Below are 21475 nucleotides of genomic sequence, written 5' to 3'. Positions count from 1 at the left end.
TGCCAGGCCTTAGTCACCATTGTTAATTTTGGAGGCCAAAAAAGTAACTGCACTGTTGGTACCGTGACTACCACACAAAATGTCTCCAAAAAGCCTATTGGCTCACACCCATAATCCTAGCTACCATTGAGGCTGAGATCAGGACTGAAGTTCCAGGCCACTTTAGATAAAAAAGCTCACAAGGCCCCATCTTTTTTTTTTTTTTTTTTCTCCTTTTTTTTTCGTGGAGCTTGGGCTTGGGCCTGAGCACTGTTCCTGGCTTCTTTTTGCTCAAGGCTAGCACTCTACCACTTGAGCCACAGCACCACTTCTGGCTTTTTCTGTTTATATGGTACTGAGGAATCGAACCCAGGGCTTCATGCATGCTAGGCAAGCATTCTACAGCTAAACCACATTCCCAGCCCACAAGGCCCCATCTTAATAAACAAAAAGCTAGGCACAGTGGTGTGTGTTGATCACCCCAGGTAAATACAGAGATTATGGTCCAGGCCCATCAGGAGAAAAGGGAAATTCTATTTGAAAAATAACTAAAACAAAGAGGGCTTGCGATATGGTTCAAGTTCTTGAGTTCAAATCCCAGTGCTATCAAAAATTTAAAAATCAGCATTAAAAACTGAACTCAGACAAGCTCTCAAATCTCTCAAACAGAACAATGGGGAATAACTCTGGTAGGAATCAAATGTCATCTTTGAGGAAATGACCACCATCTCTTTTTCTTTTTTTTCTTTTTTCTGCTTTGTGGTCATGGGGCTCAAACTCTGGGCCTGGGCGCTGTCTCTGAACTCTTCTGCTCAAGGCTAGTGTTCTACCACTTTAGCCACAGTGCCACTTCTGGTTTTCTGGTGGTTTATTGGAGATAAGAGTCTCATGGACTTTCCTGCCTGGGCTGGCTTTGAACTGCGATCAACAGCTTTCAGCCTCCTGAGTAGTTAGGATGAAAGGCGTGAGCCACGGTGCCATGTCAGCTGCTTGTTTTTATAAGCAACCCTAAGTGCTAAGGAAAAGATGCCTGGAGCAGATGGAGCAATATTACACTTTTGTCACTGGGAGATAGATGTGCAGCCTCCAGATGACATCTGGGTGCCATCCTGAAAGTGCCACCACTGAGACATAACGGCTTCGGCTGTAATCCTGGCTACAAGAGGCCCTGCCATGTCTCCCGAACCTAGTGTCACACAACAACTTGGGGATCTGAGCCAAGTGATTTGATGCTGGGCTGAGAGTGGAAAAAAGATGAGACTTCCCAGAAGAACACAGAGGTATGCACACCAGTCAGTTATGTGAACAGCTTAATATTCCAGAAACTTTACTGCTGAAATCCCAAGCAGAGCTATCTCGATCCATGGAAATGACACAGATCAGCAAATATTTCTTGAACACACAGCAGTATGCTAGATCCAAATTCAAGAAGCATCTATCTCTTTTCACAGGGAGCTTAGTTCCTCATTGCAATGACATTTGTACATAAATAGCTAAACATTATCAGGCAGGCAAGTACTCAATACAAATAATTGACATCTGGCTTTATAGATTGCAGTTATTCATAGCTTAATGTTCAGCTTTAAAGTATAAAACGAAAATTATTCCACACACAGAAACTGCATCTTAAGACATTATATTTTTATCTCAAGAACCAGTTTAAATGGTTTCTCTTTTTTTTTTTTTCAGTCCAGAGATTAAACTAAAATAATTATCACACACTTATCACGTCAAAGGCCCTTAGCAGCTGGGTGTGGTGCTGTGTCTCTGACCCCAGCCCTCTGAAGGTAGAGGGAGGTGGATCATGAGTTTGAGGTCAGCCTGGGCTGCATAATGGGACCTCTCAAAAGCCAGGAAAACAGGCTGGGAATATGGCTTAGTGGCAAAAGCACTTGCCTCATATATATGAAGCCCTAGGTTCGATTCCTCAACACTACATATATAGAAAACGGCCAGAAGTGGCGCTGTGGCTCAGTGGTAGAGTGCTGGCCTTCAGCAAAAAGAAGCCAGGGCCAGGGCCAGTGCTCAAGCCCTGAGTTAAGGCCCAGGACTGGCCAAAAAAAGAAAAAAAAAAAAACCAGGAAAACAAGCCAGGCACACCAGAGGCTCACACCTGTAATCCCTGTAATCCTAGTTACTTGGGAGGCTGGTGATGGGAGGACCACAGCTCCAGGTCTGAAGAGAAAAGCCAGACCCCATCTCAACTCATAGCTGATTACATATGTATGTGCCTGTGGAGGCTTAAAAGTCCATGAGACTTGGTCTCTTGGGGGGAAAAAGCTAGATGAAGTGGGACAGGCTTGTGATTCCAGCAACAAGATGCCGAAAAGTAGGTGGGTTGTGGTTCAGGTGCCTGCCACTGTGAGAAGCAAGAAAAGAACCAGTGAAGGACAAAAATCTAATTGCTAAGAGACCTCTGACTCGTCACCCTGGCCGTGTGGCAGCAAGAGCACATGTACCTACCTGCAAGCTTCTTGAGTGTGGCTGTGTTAAAGATGTTGAAGTAATGGACACCAAAGACCTTCCCCAGGGACTTGCAGACCTCTGTGAGCTCGCCCAGGCATTTCTTAACCACCTCTTCCCGCTGAGACACTTTGGTCACTAAAGCTTTTTGTTTCTTCAAACTGCTGGAATTTTCTGTTTCCATGAAGTTTACCTAGTGAGAGAAATTGCAGTGGGCACATGCACACCTGTACCCTAGCAAGGCTGTGTTCAGGTGGTATCAGGAGCTGTGCATCCATCTCCTTCTCTTATGGACTCCTCACTCTTTCTAATGAGCAGGAGACTTACTGACCCACTAGGTTCACCGAAGGATGTACAGTACTTGCATTTAGTTAGGCTGGTGGTACTGGGTTCTTGGATTCAGTTTTAAGGTATCTTTCTAGCTGGGTGCCAGTGGCTTGTGCCTGTAAGCCTGGTTACTCAGGAGAGTGAGATCTGAGGGTCCTGGTTGGAAGCCAGTCAGGCAGACAAATATGAGAGACTTTTATCTCCAATTAACCAGCAAAAAGCCAGAAATAGAAGCATGGCTCATATGGTACAGTGTCAGCTTTGAGAAGAAAAGTGCAAGGTTCTGAGTTCAAGCAAAAAAAGATGTCTTTCCAGTTAAGATCAGAGTGTACTCCTCTAAGACAGTATATATATGTTCAGCAATTTAACTCTGCAGTGATAAATTCTGGTCCACGCCTGTGAGACAGTATCAGATGAACATGTGAACTAGCATACCTTTAATTGTCCATTTAGTATGGTTTGGGCTTTAGTCCCAAGCATCACATAGGCGATTGCCTGGTCATTGGCATTGATGTACAAGTCTTCATCCAGTATCTTGTCTAGAATCAGCTTTTTAAAAAGTCTTTCAGCATTGTGTCGTGAATAAGCAGATCCCTTTCCAAATATACCAGATTGAATTTTTGCACTCTTGCTTCCTAATAAGGTACAAGAAGTTAGATGAGTGAGAACAGGTGCACCACCATTTGTAGAGGCTAGAGAGTCACCTACAGGCAGCTTTGGACAAATAAGAAATTATTCTCCAGGACACCTACAGACACGCTGACCTCACTTCCACATAATGAGGGTATCCGAACAGAATTCTAGTTCAGTGGTTTCATGTGCTGTTTCTGATGTTTTTTTGGGGGGTAGAAGGTGGGTGGGAGACTAGGAATTGAATTCCATCCCTCATACATGCTGTTTGTGTTCTGCCCTGAATTACATCTCCAGCCCATGCTTGCTTGTATATTTTCCTCATCCTATTTATTTTTGGTAGTACTGGGATTTGAACTTAGGATGTTGAGCTTACTGGGCAGGCACTGTACCACTTGAGCCATATCCCCAGCAATTCTCATCTTCTTATACCATACCTGATTGAAACCACAGCAAATAAGGTATAGCATTTAAAATGTTACATTTTCAGCTCACAAATATTAGACAATAGAACAATTCTAATAGAGTGAAAAAAATAGTTTTCCATACTGTGTTACGGAGTAATAGTCCATTCTGCACAGAATACACACTGGATGCTTAGCTTTATACCCAAGCTGCTACAAATAGATACACTGTCCTTGAAAGCTATTTCATTGTAATAATCTACTTAAACGAGTCTGGGCTGGTTATTATCATCAGAATTAGAAGTTGGCTTGGTAAGCTTTAATTTTTTTTTTCTTTTGTCATCATGGGGCTTGAACTTGAGGTCTGGGTGTCATGTCATCCCTGAGCTCTTTTGCTTAAAGTTAGCATTCTAGCTTTAACTGGAGATAAGAGTATCACAGCCTCAGGGGCTAGGAATATGGCCTAGTGGTACAGTGCTCGCCTGGTGTACATGAAGCCCTGGGTTCAGTTCCTCAGCACCACATATATAGATAAAAAGCCAGAAGTGGCACTGTGGCTCAAGTGGTAGAGTGCTAGCCTTGAGCAAAAAGAAGCCAGGGACAGTGCTCAGGCCCTGAGTCCATGCCCCAGGACTGGCAACAAAAACAAAACAAATAAACAGAGTATCACAGCCTTTCCTGCAGGCTGGCTTTGAACCGCAATCCTCAGATCTCGGCATCCTGAGTAGCTAGAGTTACAGACATGAACCACTGGCACAAAGCTTTTTTTTCTTTTTGAGACAGGGTGTGTATAGCTGGCCTTAATTCTTGATCCTCCAGCCTCAGTCTCCAGAGTGCTTGCTGGCTTTCTGGTAAACTTTTTCCCTGGAGTGTCTAAGTGCTTTCGTCCATGACGTGGTTACATTACGCAGAGCTGGACGGTGGGTCTTCATGGGCTGCAGGCCAGTGCTGCCATCTGTGTGGCTGCTGATAGTAATCTGGTTTTAGTTCCTGTTTTTTTTTGTTTTCTTCTAAAGCTTTCAGATGTCCTCTGAAGGGGTCCAGAATATACCACGGTAGCATAAAAATTATTTTGACAGAAGGCATTTCAGTACCTGAAATATTTTTATTATTGGCCCCAAAAAGCACTCAGAAGAGCTCACTTGTCAGTGCCCTCCCTGGGAAAAGCAGGGAAAGGCGATCTTCTAAGCAGAGGTGCGAGGTCCCCAGGCCACTCATCCCAACACTGACACACAAGACCTTAGCTCTCATCAGGTCTCCTAAGAGCTTATCTTCCCTTCCTAAAAGTCAACTGTTATCCCCTAAGTTCCACTATCCTTTTTCCATGCTTCTCAGGAGGTAGAGGCTGTGAAGATCCTGGTCCAGGCTCACCCAGGAGACCCCATCTCAAAGTAACTAAAGCAAAAAGGTCTGGGGCATGGCTCAAGTAGTAGAGTGCTTGCTGACATGCACAAAACCCAGTTTCCAAATGCTCACACACATGCGCGTACACACACACACAACAGTGTACAAGTTTTACATTCTAAATGCCCCCTTCTGAGTCACCTTTATTTATGTCCGAATTCCTATACACATTTCTTCTTGTGCTACTCTGTCTTTTGTCAGGTTGATTTGTAAACCCCACCACTGAGTCAAAGAGCGTAGAGAAGAGCTTTTCCTCTTTGTTGTGATTTTTCTTTTAGTAATCTAATATCTCCCAGAAATTTTTTTTTGGTGCCAGTACTCAGGGTCTGGGCACTGTCTCTAGTTTTTGTTGTTTTTTTTTTCCACTCAAGGTTAGCACTTCTGCTACTTGAATCACACTTCTGGCTTTTGGTGTCAGATGGAAATGAGAATCTCAAGGAAGGACTGTTTTGGTTGTTTTTTTTTGGCTCTGGCTGCTTTCAAACTGGAACCCTCAGATCTCAGCCTCCTGAGTAGCTAGGATTATAAGTATAAACCACAAGGGCCCAACTCATTTTTTTTTTAAAGGAGTAAATTCAAATAGTAAGAGAGACAACTTACCCAGGAAAATGTCAACCAGCATGTTCATAGTGAATCTTCCAGAAGGACCCATGCTTCTCATTCCCTGTGATGAACTATGATCTTTAACAAATCTCACAATATTTTTCACATCATCAGTCACATCTCTTGTTTTATAATCCTGTAAGTAAAAAGATTATCTTCTCTATAATTGACACAATGATAGTTGGATTGCCAGAGTTTAATATTAACTGTGATAAACTTAAAATTCATCTGCCGCCTTAAAACCACAACTAAAAACCCAGGGGGTTAGACATGTTTGCTCTAGTCTGAGTTCTAGAATAATCTGTAATTCTACTAAACTTCTGTAACAGTAAAGCAATGCAAACATTAAAATGTAAAACTCAATGTAAGAAACAGTAACCCTTCTGTATACACCGCAATAATGACAATATTAAAAAACAACAACACTGGGGCTGGGAATATGGCCTAGTGGCAAGAGAGCTTCGCCTCGTATACATGAAGCCCTGGGTTCGATTCTCCAGCACCACATATCTAGAAAACAGCCAGAAGTGGCGCTGTGGCTCAAGTGGCAGAGTGCTAGCCTTGAGCAAAAAGGAAGCCAGGGACAGTGCTCAGGCCCTGAGCCCAAGCCCCAGGACTGGCCAAAAAAAAAAACAAAAAACCAACAACACAGAAGAGCATGATGGGTACAGCAAGTACTTAATAACTTGACAGCATCCTCAGGTTGCTTGAAGATGAAGACAAATGCCAGTGAACTGGCTCAGTGGCACAGCAGCGCCTCTAATTCACAACGTTCCCGTCTCAGCCTCCCAAGTGCTCGGACGACACCATTATACCAGGCTCATTATTCTTTGTAGTAAAAGCAAATATACCCTTCCTCAATAAAACTCCAAGTAATTCAAATGATTTCATTTGAAACATAGTACAGATTACTATTGCTCCTGTGAAAATAAGATCTCTAAATATAGACTATACTGGAATTCAGAACATTTCCACCTACCCATGTTGCATCTTTTTGATGTAGTAATGATATTTCTGAACTATCAATCTTATCGTCAGCAGTGCACACAGATAAGCTCAATAGTTTGGATAGATAGAGGACCGGTACATTTCCTTACAGGCTTCTAATTCTAAAGAAAAGATATTCCACAAACAACTTCAAAAAACTTTCCATTACAAACTGCAGTAAGGCGGTTCGCCTTGTCGTCTCTCAAAAGTCACATACCAACTTCTAACTTGTACTTAACGGTTGGTTTTCAATAAAGAGAAGAAAAATATGTGGCCAAGTCTCTTAACTACTAATGCATTTTAAATTTTCTTATTTTACCTTTGTCTTACTGCAGTTGTCACAAGAAACATCTGGGAATTTCTTACAAAAATGAGGGTTAAAGCCATTTTCACCAAAGTAAGCCAAAAGTTGTATTCTCCTGCATTCAGTTATATTTTCGCAGTAATGTACCATGCTATACAAATTATTGAAATGAGTTTCTCTTGTATGACGGTTTCCATCTTTTTCCACTGGAAGAGATAAGAGCATAATAAAATGTATGCACTATATAGGAAACTAGAAAAGAACATAAAGGCAATATTAAGTTTATAGAACTTTTCCCTTTTTGAGAGGGAAAAGGTGGAAAGGAGTCATTGCATGAACAGAGTCCACACAGCACACGTGAGGCTCTGCTCTACTGCAGAGTTGAACACAACAGGCAGTACCTCTGTGTCTACTCTAGGACCATGCAATCAGATTGCTTGCTACTGGCTGTCCTCAAGGTCACAAGAAACAAGGTCACAAGAAGGGCAATCCACGGGGAAGCCATGTCTTTCTGCTCTATGGGACAGAATGGAAATCAGAGGACATGTATAGCTCTCTCCTCAACTCTTCTGGAAGCTTTCCTTGTTTCTGACAGGGTCTTACTTCGTTGGCTAGGCTGGCCTCACACCAGCATCTCCTCAACTCGAGCTCAAGTGACCCTCTGGTTTTAGCCTCTCCAATAGCTGGGCCTAAGGCATGTGCAATGCACCTGATTTTTTCTTTCTTTCTTCCTTTTTTTTTTGGGGGGGGGGGGGGCGGTGAGTTGTGGGGCTTGAACCCAGGGCCTGGGTGCTGTCCCTGAGCTCTTTTGCTCAGGGCTAGAGCTCTACCACTTTGAGCCACAGCTCCACTTCGGACTGTTAATTAATTAAGATAAGAGTATAACAGCTTTTCCTGCCCAGGCTGGCTTTGAACTGTAATCCTTCGATCCTCAGCCTCCTGAGTAGCTACAATTACAGGTGTGAGCCACTGGTGTTGTAGCTCCTTGTTTAAAAAATTTTTTTTTTAAATTTATGCGAGTAATGGAAATTAGCCTTTTCTCTCAAGACTGATACTCTACAGGCACATTTCTTCTGGCTCCTTCCTGGTTATTCGAAAATAAGACTCTCAAATTTATCTGTCTGGACTGGCTTTGAACTGTGATCCTAATATCTCAGCCTCCTGAGTGGTTAGGATTACAGGCATGATGGAGCAGCATCTGGCATGTTTTACTTCTTAAGCGGGACTGAATGTTGATATATGAGGATCCATCATTTTCTCCTTTTTATCTTTGTTTTAAGTATGTATTATATGTAAGGATGCATGAGAAAGCTGGGACTTAGAAGGATACAAAGGGCAAGATTACAAGACATGGTTTGGAAATTGCTTTGCACACATCTATACCATTTGAGTTTACATAACAAGCACATACTACTTATATAGCAAAAGTGAAGTAAAATAAAAATTCCACTCTATGTGAAACCTCTATTTTTCTTCCTTTTTTTTGGTTGGTTGTGGGGCTTGAACTCTGGGCCTGGGTGCTGGCCCTAAGCTCTTCAGCTCAAGGCTAGAGCTCTACCACTTGAGCCACAGCACCATTTCCAGCTTTTTTTTTTTTTTGCCAGTCCTGGGCCTTGGACTCAGGGTCTGAGCACTGTCCCTGGCTTCTTTTTGCTCAAGGCTAGCACTCTGCCACTTGAGCCACAGCACCGCTTCTGGCCTTTTCTATATATGTGATGCTGGGGAATTGATCCCAGGGCTTCATGCATACGAGGCAAGCACTCTTGCCAGTAGGCCACATTCCCAGGCCCATTTCCAGCTTTTTTGAGTTTATTGGAGGTAAGAGTCTCACAGATTTTCCTGCCCGGGCTGGCTTTGAACCTCGATTCTTAGATCTCAGCCTCTTGAGTAGGTACGACTACAAGGGTTATCCACCAGTACCTGGTTTATACTTTCCTTTAATTATATAAGGAAACCAGAACCCTAAGTATTACAATAGCAAGAGTGGATTACTCTCCCAGACAGATGACAGTGGGGCCTGGCTTACTCATTATAAGTCTTTTCAGTCTGGTCACGTCATGATAGGTGTAGAAAAGCAGGCAGTGAGATATTTCTCCATCTCTCCCAGCCCTGCCGGACTCTTGGTAGTAGCCCTCCATAGACTTAGGGAGAGATGCATGAATCACAAATCGCACATCAGGTTTGTCAATGCCCATTCCAAATGCAATTGTCGCGCAGATAACCTGGTGTAAAGTCAAAGCCTGTTAGACGTACAATGCATTTAGAGGAACACATTAGCAACAGACACTTCCCAAAGCTCAGCCTTTCTGTTACTGTAAAATGCATTCCACGCACTATCTCATGACTGCACCTCTGTATCTACCATGACTACAACAGGATTCTCCTATTGATAACTTGCAATTCCGTTAAGACCTGAGATGATAAAGGATTGGCAGGCCCTCTCCTGTGTGGTATTACCATGGGTAGTGGCCAGATTAAGTGCAGTTCCTGACTGGGGGCATTGCTGACATCATGTAGTCACGACCTCGGCTCTGAGGCAATGGAGGTGCAGAGGCATAGCACCTGCTCCAGCGCTCCCGGTGTTTCCGGTAGCAATGGCAGATCACACATTGCTCTTGTTTTTTGTTTTTTTTTTTAAACAACTGATTTCACAGTCAAAGCTTATAAAATCCTAGTTGAAACTAGATAAAAGCCCCAGGAGCTGCTCATGCTAAAAAAAGAAAAGGCCAGGGACCATCCACGTGGGCCCAGATGAATTAGGATTTCAGGAGCTTGACCACTTTCTCTGAGTTGCAAATTTAGGATCTATTTAACCAAGACCAAAATGTTATATGTCAGGCAAAATTACATTATACAAATAAAGCTGCAAGTCTTTTTTTAGCACTTAAAAAAAAACGAATTGCTACTGCAAGAACAGTATTTCAAAAGCAACGGAAGTATCTGGCAAGCAGACTGAGGCTAATGACATGATTTCAGCAGCCGGGGCACCAGCAGCACTGCAAGTACTGGGTCTGTTGATCAACTCAGGGCATGGCGGCGGCCTGCACTTGTCTAAATTTATGGCACTTTAGTCCAAAGGAACTGTTCCAGTCTACTGTGGCTACTTTTGAGGCCCGGGTGCCCACCCACAGCTCTGCAAGTGTGACGTGCAGGCCACCAGCCCCCAGGGCTGGGCAGGCGCCTGGCAGCGAGGAGCAGGCTGTAGGCACCCAGAGATGCCACATGGTGCCAGCTCTTTCCAAAGTTCTTATTTCTTCAACTAGGAGAACTGGCTTTGTTGAACTGTAACTTCACTCTCTTCAGGCAACAATCATTCTTTTGGAGGAAAACAACCAAGTTGTGGGGTTTTGTTTTTTTTTTTGTGCTGTACTGGGGCTTGATCTCAGGGTCTCAACACTCTCACTTGCCTTTTTCATACTTAAGGCTGGAGCTCTACCACTTGAGCCACACCTCCATTTCCAGCTTTTTGGTATTTTTCACATCATCAGTCACTGTATTCTCTCCCATGATTCTGAATACTGTCCTACTTTGCCACATACATTACAGATTCATTTACAATATGTATAACCACCTGTTCAACTACCTTGGTGTTTTCCTTGAGTATACTTAGTACTCTTAGGCCAAATCCCTACTTCCTATTGCTAATAAGTAACATTTTCATTTCCCCCTTCAATTTTTGTCTCTTTTCCCTCTAGTTACTCATTCTATCACTGATTCAGTCCCATTCTGATGCTTATTAGCTCAAGGTAAGGACAATCTGCACTCTCCACATGCGATTTGCCTACGCATTCTATAGGCCTGTTTCTTCTACTTGCTCATGTTTGAGCCTGTCACCTGGCAGCCATCCTGGTTGATCCACTTGTGCTGCACCTCGTCCCTGGCAGAGTCGCTGAGGCCAGCATGGTAAGACAGCGCAGCAAGCCCGTCCTTCTGCAGTGTGTCAGCCATGGTGTCGCACTCCCGCCTGGAAAGGCAGTAGATGATCCCTGAGTCATCTGCCAAGAAACAGGAGCAGCACAGAAAAGTCACTGCAAAACGTAGAAACACAGCAGCCATAAGTACAGCCCAGCATGCTCACAGCACAGGACAAGACACAGCAAGGAGTTGCCAGCCCTGGAAAGAAGACTGGCTCTCCTAAGACCTGACAGCCCCGGGCTGTCACTCCAGTGCCAGGCAGGAAGGCACTCTCTACAAGCTGGGAAGGGTGCGTGACTGAGGGCCATGCATATCTAGAACCTAGGAAATTCCTTTGACAGTTTTCTCCCCAGGAACCTAACCTAGGAGATTAAGTGGTAAAAGGACATACACTATGTTTTTGTTTATTATTTTAAAAATTACAAAGAATTTTAATGGAAAATATAAGGCAGATGATTAAGGCAGGATTGTGTAAAATGCTATGGGGAAATGCTCATGACGTAGAAAATGGTTGCATGGAAAACAGCTCTGAACTTGAGGCTCACTTCAGCTAATATAACTCATGAGCAAACACAAGGGCGAAGGCACTAAACAAAGGGCTGCATTATTCAAACTTTGACAAAAGCCAGAGGAAAGACACTGAATTATAATACAGGTGGTAGGGTTTATTGTTATTTAATCTAATGGGATTTGAGAGAATTGAGTTACAATTCTATAAATAGAATTATATATAAATAACTTAGTTATCATATGCAAAAAGAAAAAGTTGAATATGTAATATTTTATATTCTACTGTGGTATTAAATAAACATAGGTCAACACATGGCCCAACTCACATGGGTGATGCTTTCTGATCCATTCCAGGCAATCAAATGCTACTTTTTTAGGCTTTTTCGGTAATACGTAGTATTTCAGATTGTGCCTGTTAAAGCTCATGCTAAACCTAAATGAAGTGGCAAACATAAAATCAAGTTATTACAAGAAAATACAGTCACTGCTACAGCAAAGAAAACCGCAGTCCTGAAAAAATTCCTGAAATTATTTGGGCTAATTTGAGCATAACCAAACAATGCTGGATTCCATTATATCTTGACTAATGTTGTACTGAATGGTGCCATTGAAAGAAAGTGGTAAACATGGGCTGGGAATATGGCCTAATGGTAGCATGCTTGCCTCATATACATGAAGCCCTGGATTTGATTCCTCAGTACCACATATATAGAAAAAGCCAGAAGTGTTGCTGTGGCTCAAGTGGTAGAGTGCTAGCCTTGAACAAAAAGAAGCCAGGGACAGTGCTCAGGCCCTGAGCCCAAAGCCTTAGGACTGGCAAAAAAAGAAAAAAGAGGTAAACATTAGCCTGGTATGGTGGTACTCACCTGTGATCCCAGCACTCTGGGAAGTGGAGGTAGGAAGATCATGAATTGGGATTCCACCTGAGCTATATGGTGGGGATGTGGCATGAAGCCCTAGTGAGCTCCTTATATTTGGGGATGTGAAATGAGTAAGGTTTTCAAGAAAAGGCAAACATTTCCAGTCCAAGCGTGTCAAACCTGTGCTACTGCAAAGTGCTTTCTGTGAGAGTCTGGAGTCAAGCAGTGCTCAGCTTGTTTTCAGAACTAAGATCATTGCTATATAGTTTATGTGAACTGAAAACAAATTAGAATCTTTTAATGTAAGTAAATCGATTTACTTGGTTGATTGATTTGTCAATGAAGGCTGGCTTCACTAATTAGGTTACATAGCAGTCATTTCCCAGTATTGCAATGAGCTAATATGCAGCCACAAAGTTGACATTTAATAACACATCACCCAATAAAAGCATTTTGTCAAAAAAACATTTGAAGCCAGGCGCTAGTGGCTCATGCCTGTAATCCTAGCTACTGAGGAGGCTGAGATCTGAGTATGATGGTTCAAAGTTAGTCAGGGCAGGAAAGCACATGAAATTCTTATTTGATTTCTCTAACTCTTCCAAATACACTGGGCACAGGGTACAGGGTCCTTGTTGAAAAACATAGTAAGAACACTCATAGTCATTAAATAGTTCCAATAAAGCTTTTAAAGTATATATGAATAACTAAAGCTATTGCTTGTTTTGCTAGTCAAATAGTTTCTAAGTCTTTGCCTCCCACAGAATTTGGAGGATCTAATTGAGATGTCACTGATAGATCATTAAAAATAATTTTTGATGACAGATTATGATGTAATTTTGGCATATACTTCAGAGGAATTCAAATAATTGAGTGTTACTGCTATAATAAAATGCCTTTTACTCCCATTCATGTTTATGTAAGTAACATTTCTCAGTGCTGACTTTTTTGTTTTGTTTTGTTTTTTGCCAGTCCTGGGCCTTGGACTCAGGGCCTGAGCACTGTCCCTGGCTTCTTTTTGCTCAAGGCTAGCACTCTACCACTTGAGCCACAGCACCACTTCTGGCCTTTTCTATATAAGTGGTGCTGGGGAATCCAACCCAGGGCTTCATTTGTACGAGGCAAGCACTCTTGCCACTAGGCCATATTCCCAGCCCCGGGTATGGAATCTTTTAAGGGAGACAAAAATGTCCTAAAATGAGCGGTGGTGATGGTCATACAGTCCTGTGAACAAACCAGAAACAGCTCATAAATAGGTGAGATCTATTGCGTCTTAATACAGCTGCCTAAACCTTTTAAAAAACCACCCAGACTGTAGTACCTGCTTTCTTTATAAAACTGACCACTCCTCGCTGTTTGTCTTTTCACTGGGATATAATATTACATTGCCTTCTGAGCTCCTGCAGTCTGCATCTACATCTCCAGTCACTACTTCTGTTTTTGTATTTGGAACAGAAATTAAATGGCTCTGAAGTGTAAGCCATTACCCCAATACTTGCTAACTACATGACCTTCTATAAGTTAATGTCTTGGTGACTCCCTTTCTTTTTTCTTTTTCTTTCTTCTTCTTTTTTCTTTTTTGCCAGTTCTGGGGCTTGAATTTAGGGCCTGGGTACTGTTCCTGAGATTCTTTTGCTCAAGGCTAACACTTGAGTCATAGCCCCACTTCTGGCTTTTTCTGTATATGTGGTACTGAGGAATCAAACCCATGCTTCATGCATGCTAGGCAAGCACTCTACGCTAAGCCATATTCTCAGCCCCCTCCCTTTCTTTATCTCTCAAATAGGTAAACAGGACACACACTTCCTAAGACTTGTGTGGTGTTTGAGTAAATAAAATGCCATAGGAAGTGCCCAGCACTGTGTGGGCTAGGTGTGGGCTTTAAATACACAAGTGCAGACAACTTACACCTGAGGGCTGAGGATCTTCAGCTGAGTGAGGATATCCTTCTGTACCCTGGGGTTTGCAGTGGCTGTGAGCGCCATCACAGGGACTGAGGGGAACTTCTGGCGAAGCATATTCATTCTTTTGTAATCCTGACGAAAATCATGTCCCCACTAGTAGGAGAAAAACATGGCTTTTCAGTTATCTGGATCTTCCTTATGTCCAAGCCAACACATCCCCTGGGTTAAGAACTACATTACTCTTCAGCAGAGTGGGTCACTCCATGGCAGCATTCCCAGCTCTGAACATACAGATGGGACTGCCAGGATGCACTGACATCCCAAGACAGGAGAGGGCTTACCTGACTAACACAATGTGCTTCATCGATAACGAAACGTGCCAAGAGCTTCCTCTCATACAGATTCTCCAAAGTAGAAATCAGCCTGTTACTTGCACAGACCTAGACCGGCAACACAAGAGATATTCAAACACCTGGCCTCAATGTCTTTGCTGTCTTTAATTTCCATTACACTCTACCTGTATTAAAACTGCCATAGGGGGGCTGGGGCTATGGCCTAGTGGCAAGAGAGCTTGCCTCATATACATGAGGCCCTGGGTTCAATTCCCCAGCACTATATATACAGAAAACGGCCAGAAGTGGCGCTGTGGCTCAAGTGGCAGAGTGCTAACCTTGAGCAAAAAAGCCAGGGACAGTGCCCAGGCCCTGAGTCCAGGGCCCAGGACTGGCCAAAAAAAAAAAAAAAAAAAAAAAACTGCCATAGGAAACAGGTTCTTATCTCAATCTATGAAGAGAATAGTAGAAATAACTGCAAATGGCAAGAGACATGTGAGAATGTTGGTCCTCATTCCACAGTGTACTCCTTAGGTAAGTGATACTAGAATGTTCTTCTGCTTTAACAACATTGGTGACAGGATTAGAGGTGTGCTATGTGCATGTACGCTGTTTGGGGAGAAATAGGCGAGTGCACACAGCTTGCATACAGATGTATGTAATGATACACTTTGTAGCATTGTCCCCAACAGAGTCCAGAAGCAATGAGAGCCAGCAGTAACTAGTGCATCTCCCTCCACTTGACTGGAATGCAGAAGCCAGCCTGACGGTGCGCTCCCTGGCCAAATCTAGGGTATCACAATCCATAGTGAGGATTGATTGTAACCCACTGAATAAATTAAGAATCCATGAGCGCCTATCATATAAATAGGTGGGACAAAAGGCAAAACTCTGGGGCTGGGAATGTGGTTTAGCAGTAGAGTGCTTGCCTTGCATGCATGAAGCTCTGGGTTCCATTCCTCAGTGCCACATAAACAGAAAATGCCAGAAGTGGCACTGTGGTTCAAGTGGTAGAGTGCTAGCCTCAAGCAAAAAGAAACCAGGGACAGTGCTTAGGCCCTGAGTCCAAGCCCCAGGACTGACAAAAGAAAAAAAAAAAGGGCAAAGCTCTTCCATATGGTAAAATACCAACTAAATCAGTTAATCCAAAATGTGGCATCCATCAGAGCGGATGCTCAAACTTGTGGTTAAAGTTAATGTCCAACAGGATATTCACACAGTCTCAGATTTCCCTACAGCAGGATAATAACTAACTACGAAGGTGGAAATGAGAGCTAGTGGCAGCGGGGAGCTCTGGCAGGAACTGCCTTAACCAAGCGATCAGCTGACTGACATCATCAGGAACAGATGAGTCAACACCAAGTGCCTCTTACGAGGAGCATGAGGCCTGTCACTTCTGGGGTGTTTCTGCCAGAGTGAAGGGCATGGACAAAATGAGCGGGGAACAGAAGATATGTGCAAACTGAGGGCAGTGCTCAAAACAACTGGACATCATGCTTCAAAATCTCTTGAGACAAAAGTGACGGAAGTGGGATTTTCTTCTGTTACAAGACATTATTGGGGCAGCCACTGAAATCAGAAGACAGTTCACAGATTAAAAAATAGTACTGGCCAGTGTACCATTCCTGACTTTGACATTTATAGTATGATCATATATGACAATGGCTTTTTAGGAAAGGCATATGAAGTATTTAGGATTAAAAGACTACTACAACGTGTTCTCAATCAAATGTTTCAGCAACAACTACAGAAAAGAATACACAATAAAGCAATTATAGTTTCCTGAGTCAAAATTGTACAGAATTTCTTTTCACCATACTGGACATTAAAAATTATGCCAGAGTTTTGTTTTGTTTGCCAGTCCAGGGGCTTGGACTCAGAGCCTGAGCCCTGTCCCCAAGCTTCTTTGTGCTAAAGACTAGCACTCTGCCACTTGAGCCACAGCGCCACTTGTGGCCATTTTCTATATATGTGGTGCTGAGGAATCGAACCCAGGGCTTCCTGTATACGAGGCAAGCACTCTTGCCACTAGGCCATATTCCCAGCCCTATGCCAGAGTTTTAAAAGCATATGTGCCCTAGTGGCCTGTAATATTAAATTTTAAAATAATGGTATCAATACAAACCTTCTCTGGGGTGACATAGAGAAGTTTAATAATTGGGTCCTTTTTTGACAACTGGAGATAAATACTTGCAGCTTCTGAGTCAGTCTTATCACCGGTTAAGTATGTAGCTGGAATCTAAGTTTAAATGCAATAGACAAATGTTAAATATTCTAAAGGCTATAGATCACATTTTTTTTTAAAAGCATGCTTCTCACTACACTAAATCATCAGTACACATATTTTAGAAAGTCTTTATTAAGTATAACTCAAAATATCCTCTTCAGCTAGGTATGGTGATAGATGTCTATAATACCAGTCAGTACCTAGGAGGTCAAGGTAGGAGAATATAGAGTTAAAGGCCAATCTGAGATACATCAAAACCTTTTATAGATACAAAAAAGCTCTTGTAGTTACTCAGGAGGCTGAGGTCTGGAGGACTGCTGTTTGAAGTGAGCCCAGGCAAAAGCCTGCAAGACTCTATCTCAAAACAAGTATCCAGCAAAGAGCTAGAAGTCTGCCGGGGCTTGGGTGGTAGACCATCAGCCAAACAAGCAAGCCAAGGGAGAGTGCAAGGGCCTACCCCCCACTGGGGGCCCCACTGGGGCCTACCCCAGTGAAGTCTCCCACCCCAAATCCCACAACTACTTTCCATTGTTTACTTCCTTTACTCTTTATATTTGTAAATAAGACAAGCATGTTTAGCACCCAAGAGATTCGGACCTAACACAGAGCTACTTTTTTAGGCAAATGCATCTTGGAGATTTTAGTGCAGTGACCACCAAAGGGCCACAGAGAATGGTGCAGTCTGGGTGGTGACTGTCCCTGCACCATCATTCTTGGAAGATCACCAAGCCAGCTGTCTTGTTGAGGTGCGGAGACTCATAGCCCTGTGCCAATTCTGCTGATGGCGAAATGAAGGATTTAGTAGAATGCAGGCATGATATTTCCTTCGGCTCAGATAGGAGGAAGACAGATGTGTGTGGGCATGCACAGGGGAAGAGACTCATGTTGATCTGGCAGTAGTAAAAACCAATTAAAAGTTCTTACATACACTCATGTTGTCTTCTTTTTGGGGTGTCAGTACTGGGGCCCCGAACTAGTGCCTCATGCTCTTCCTTGGCTTATGTGATGCTCTACCACATTTCCAGCCCCACATTTGGATGGTTATTTTTGGAGATGGAGTCTCTCAGACTTTCTTCCCAAGCATGCTGGGAGCAGCTACTCTCCTGTGCAGGCTAGGCTAGTGTGCTACCACTGAGCCATATCCCCCAAATAACTTATAAATGATTCTGCTAACTCATGAACAACTTAATAAAAATACTATCTACAGTAATGAAGCTGTTTCTATGGTACTTTTATGTTAAAACTCACATCCAAGGAAGTCAGCTTTTGGACTTGATCTACTATTAGTGATCTTAAGGGAGAAATGACAATAGTGACTCCAGGAGAAACACAGGCAGGTAGCTGGTAACACAAGCTTTTACCACCTCCTGAAAGAACAAGGATGAAAAAAATCCATTAGCTTCCATCTTTTTGTTTTGCTTTTGTGTGTGTGTGTGTGTGTGTGTGTGTGTGTGTGTGTGTGTGTGTGTGTGTGTGTGTAATTCTGGGGTCCTGGCTTGTCTTTTTTGCTCTGAGCTAACACTCTCCCACTTGAGCCAAACCTCCATTTCTGGCCAGCAAGTTCAAGAGACCTCATCTATCCAATAGCTGGGCATGGTGATAGGGTATGTGTCATGTCAGCTATACAGAAGTCTGAGCTTAGGTTCCAGGCCAGCCTAGGCTAAAAGTCTGGGAACTCCAGCTCAACAGAAAAAGCCTGTCATAGTGGCATACATCTGTCATTCCAGTTATAATGGGAAGGGTAAATGGGATGACAGTGGGTCCGAGGCAGACTGGGCAAAAACCGAAACCTCATCTCAAAACTAACCAGGGAAAAACAGGCTAAAATGCCTGCCTAGTAAACACAAGGTCCTAAGATCAACCCCTAGTACTGCTGAAAAAGTGAAGTGGAGGAAGCTGAAGGAGGGAGAGAAAGAGAGGGAAAGGAGGGAGGGAGGGAGGGAAGAGGGGAGGCAGGCAGGCAAGAAGGAAAACTGATTTCCATAGAAGGATTCTAGATTGGGTCAGCACTTTGGGTTGAGCTGGGTTTTTTTTGTTTTTTTGGTTTGTTGTAGGGCTTGATTGAACTGTGGACCTGGGTGCTGTTCCTGAGCTCTTCAGCTCAAGGCTAGCACTCTACTACTTGGGCCACAGCGCCACTTCCTGTTTTCTGGTGGTTAATTGGAGATAAGAGTCTCATGGACTTTCCTGACCCAGGCTAGCTTTGGACCGCCATCCTCAGATCTCAGCTTCCTGAGTAGCCAGGATTACAGGCATGGGCTGCTGATGCCCAGCTTTTTTTGGACAGTCCTGAGGCTTGAATTCAGGGCCTGGGCACTGTTTCTGAGTTTCTTTTGCTCAAGGATAGTACTCTACCACTTGAGCCATAGCACCACATCTGGCTTTTTTGTTTATGTGGTACTGAGGAATTGAACCCAGGGCTTCAGGCTAGGAACATGGCTTAGTAGTAGAGTGCTTGCCTAGCATGCACAAAGCCCTGGGTTTGATTCTTCAGTACCATCTAAACAGAAAAAGCTACAAGATGCACTGTGGCTCAAGTGGAAGTGCTAGCCTTGTGCAAAAGAAGCTTAGGGACAGTGCCCAGGCCCTGAGTTCAAGCCCCAGGACTGGCATAAATGAATGAATGAACCCAGGGCTTCATGTATGCTAAGCAAGCACTCTACTACTAAGCCACATTGCCAACCCTGAGCTGGAAATCTTTAAGAGCTATAAACCTTATGTCAACAACCAGAAAGCAGGACGTGAGGTGATAAACTTTCTATGCATGAAAGGTTCAAGGGATCCCTAAACGATAACAATCCTGTGTAGGTGTTCCTTTAACATCTGCCAATGGATTCCTGCCAATTCATATCTAAAAATACGTACCAGTGGGCATTAGGATAAAGCAGTCTTCACCAAGCAGTGCAGCGTTGATTGCCTCTAGCTGATTAGTTCTAAAATTATGCAGGCCAAACTTTTTATGAAAAATCATCATCATTTCTTTTGTATGAGGAAAATCAAGACTTTGGAAGCGTTCATGTTTTGCATTTCTGGTGGTAAAATTCTGCTCCATCTTGTCTATGAAAACAATCAGCGTGAAGATAAATCAGTGTGTTAATACAACACAGGTTAGCACTACAGCCTGTCCCTGCAGAATTAGGGATCAGTCCCTCACAGCACTCTCACTGTTCACGAGGTTCCCCTGCTGACTGGTCCCAAGGCCACCAGAGAGTGTAAGGGTTAAAAATCCAGTTTTTTTGTTGACTATATAGTCCTTTCTTCCTTCTTCAAGACAACTGTGGGTTTTCTACTTGCCTTATTTACTGGTACTTTTTAATTTATTTATCTTTGCAGTGCTGGGATCAAATCCAGGGCCTTTGGCATGCTAGGCAAATACTGTGTCAGCCTCCCCTGCTGATTTAAATTCCCTTTGCTAGCCCCATTTCCCCTGTCCTTTAAGTTTGAGTGTTTTTCAGACTCTTGGGACTACGTTCCTCACAATCTTCTTTGGAATCATTCTGGTCCTTTGATCTCACAACCTGTGTGTGAGGATGCCGGGTTCTCTCGCAACATCCCCTCCGCTCCATCCTGCACTGTCTCCTCTGGTCTCTGAGACATTCCTATCTGAATGCTTTAACAACAGTCAGCTCAAGTTTTAAAATAGCCTCCTCAGCTATTCTCTAAATCCAACTCTGCCTCCTGACTCCCCTATTTCTGTGAATGGTGTCACAGGTTTCCCCCCCCACTAGCTCTGAGACCTCAGTCTCCTGCACTTTACCTCTCACCATCCCCCCACCCCCCATCCCTGCCGACTCTGCAGCCTCAGTGTGGTTAACACTGGCTCCGAACACGAGGTACTCACACCCGCTCTGGCAGCTACTCTCACTCTAACACTCAACTGTCTCAAAGATAATTACAGACAGCAAGTATGACACGCACGAACATGACACCAAAATAAATCCATTAATGGCTATTCTAAAGGTCAACAGCATAACTGTAAGAACTATCTCCGAGGTATTAAGTCATCAATGACAAAAATAGGAGTGCTGTCCTTCATAAAAGTTTGTGCATGTACACTGTTTCAGTAAAAAACCACCTACTGTTAACTTTATGGGCTGATGTAAGGTTTTAAAATTAGTTTTGGCTACACTGGAACCTTCTTCTGTAGCTCCTCTCAGAACTCCTCATTACACTGGGAGCTCCAGTGGGATCTTGTAGTGTTACCAGAAGCCACGCAGAGCACGGTCCACAGTGAGCACCCAGAGAGGAAGAGTCTAGGCCCAAAGGAATAATTTGATTGCTTTAAGAAACTTGACTTCACAACCTCAGACTGCCCTACAGTTTAATATTTCAAGACACATGTCTCTATAATCATTTCTCATAAATCCAGAATTAAAAAAATAAGACACACTTTCAGCTCAAACATTCATCTTTCTTTTCATCTTGAAACCATTAAAAACTTGTCTTCGTGAGCTTCATTGTTTTAGGGACTAAAAATGTTCATCTAAAGGCAAAGCACACTTGTAATGATTTTGGCGCTTTACTACAATAGGTTATAATTACACATTTTATAAAACTACAGCTGCTGCAGAGACAAAAGAGCAACTTGCTTTTGAAATTGTGATTTGTAATTCATATTATCAGTACAAA

At 43.2% G+C, this 21475-nt stretch overlaps 1 protein-coding gene across 1 annotated transcript in view; it reads right to left on the bottom strand.

Moving 5' to 3' along the window:
- The window catches only part of Blm (BLM RecQ like helicase), a 48329-nt gene that overhangs the window by 8047 nt on the left and 18807 nt on the right, over window positions 1-21475 (bottom strand). The window contains exons 8-19 of the mRNA XM_048329537.1: window positions 19712-19903; window positions 18095-18213; window positions 16745-16858; window positions 14629-14727; window positions 14292-14440; window positions 11853-11959; window positions 10936-11096; window positions 9128-9323; window positions 7117-7307; window positions 5808-5946; window positions 3205-3404; window positions 2443-2635 (exon numbers count right to left, since the gene is read on the bottom strand). Coding sequence (XP_048185494.1) covers window positions 2443-2635; window positions 3205-3404; window positions 5808-5946; window positions 7117-7307; window positions 9128-9323; window positions 10936-11096; window positions 11853-11959; window positions 14292-14440; window positions 14629-14727; window positions 16745-16858; window positions 18095-18213; window positions 19712-19903 — 1860 coding nt within the window. The remainder of the gene's footprint in view (window positions 1-2442; window positions 2636-3204; window positions 3405-5807; window positions 5947-7116; window positions 7308-9127; window positions 9324-10935; window positions 11097-11852; window positions 11960-14291; window positions 14441-14628; window positions 14728-16744; window positions 16859-18094; window positions 18214-19711; window positions 19904-21475) is intronic.

Source organism: Perognathus longimembris, chromosome 20 (assembly GCF_023159225.1).
Source record: "Perognathus longimembris pacificus isolate PPM17 chromosome 20, ASM2315922v1, whole genome shotgun sequence".
NCBI classification, from domain to species: Eukaryota; Metazoa; Chordata; class Mammalia; order Rodentia; family Heteromyidae; genus Perognathus; species Perognathus longimembris.
The sequence above is the reverse complement of the archived record's forward strand: the minus strand, read 5'-3'. Positions and strand labels throughout refer to the sequence as shown.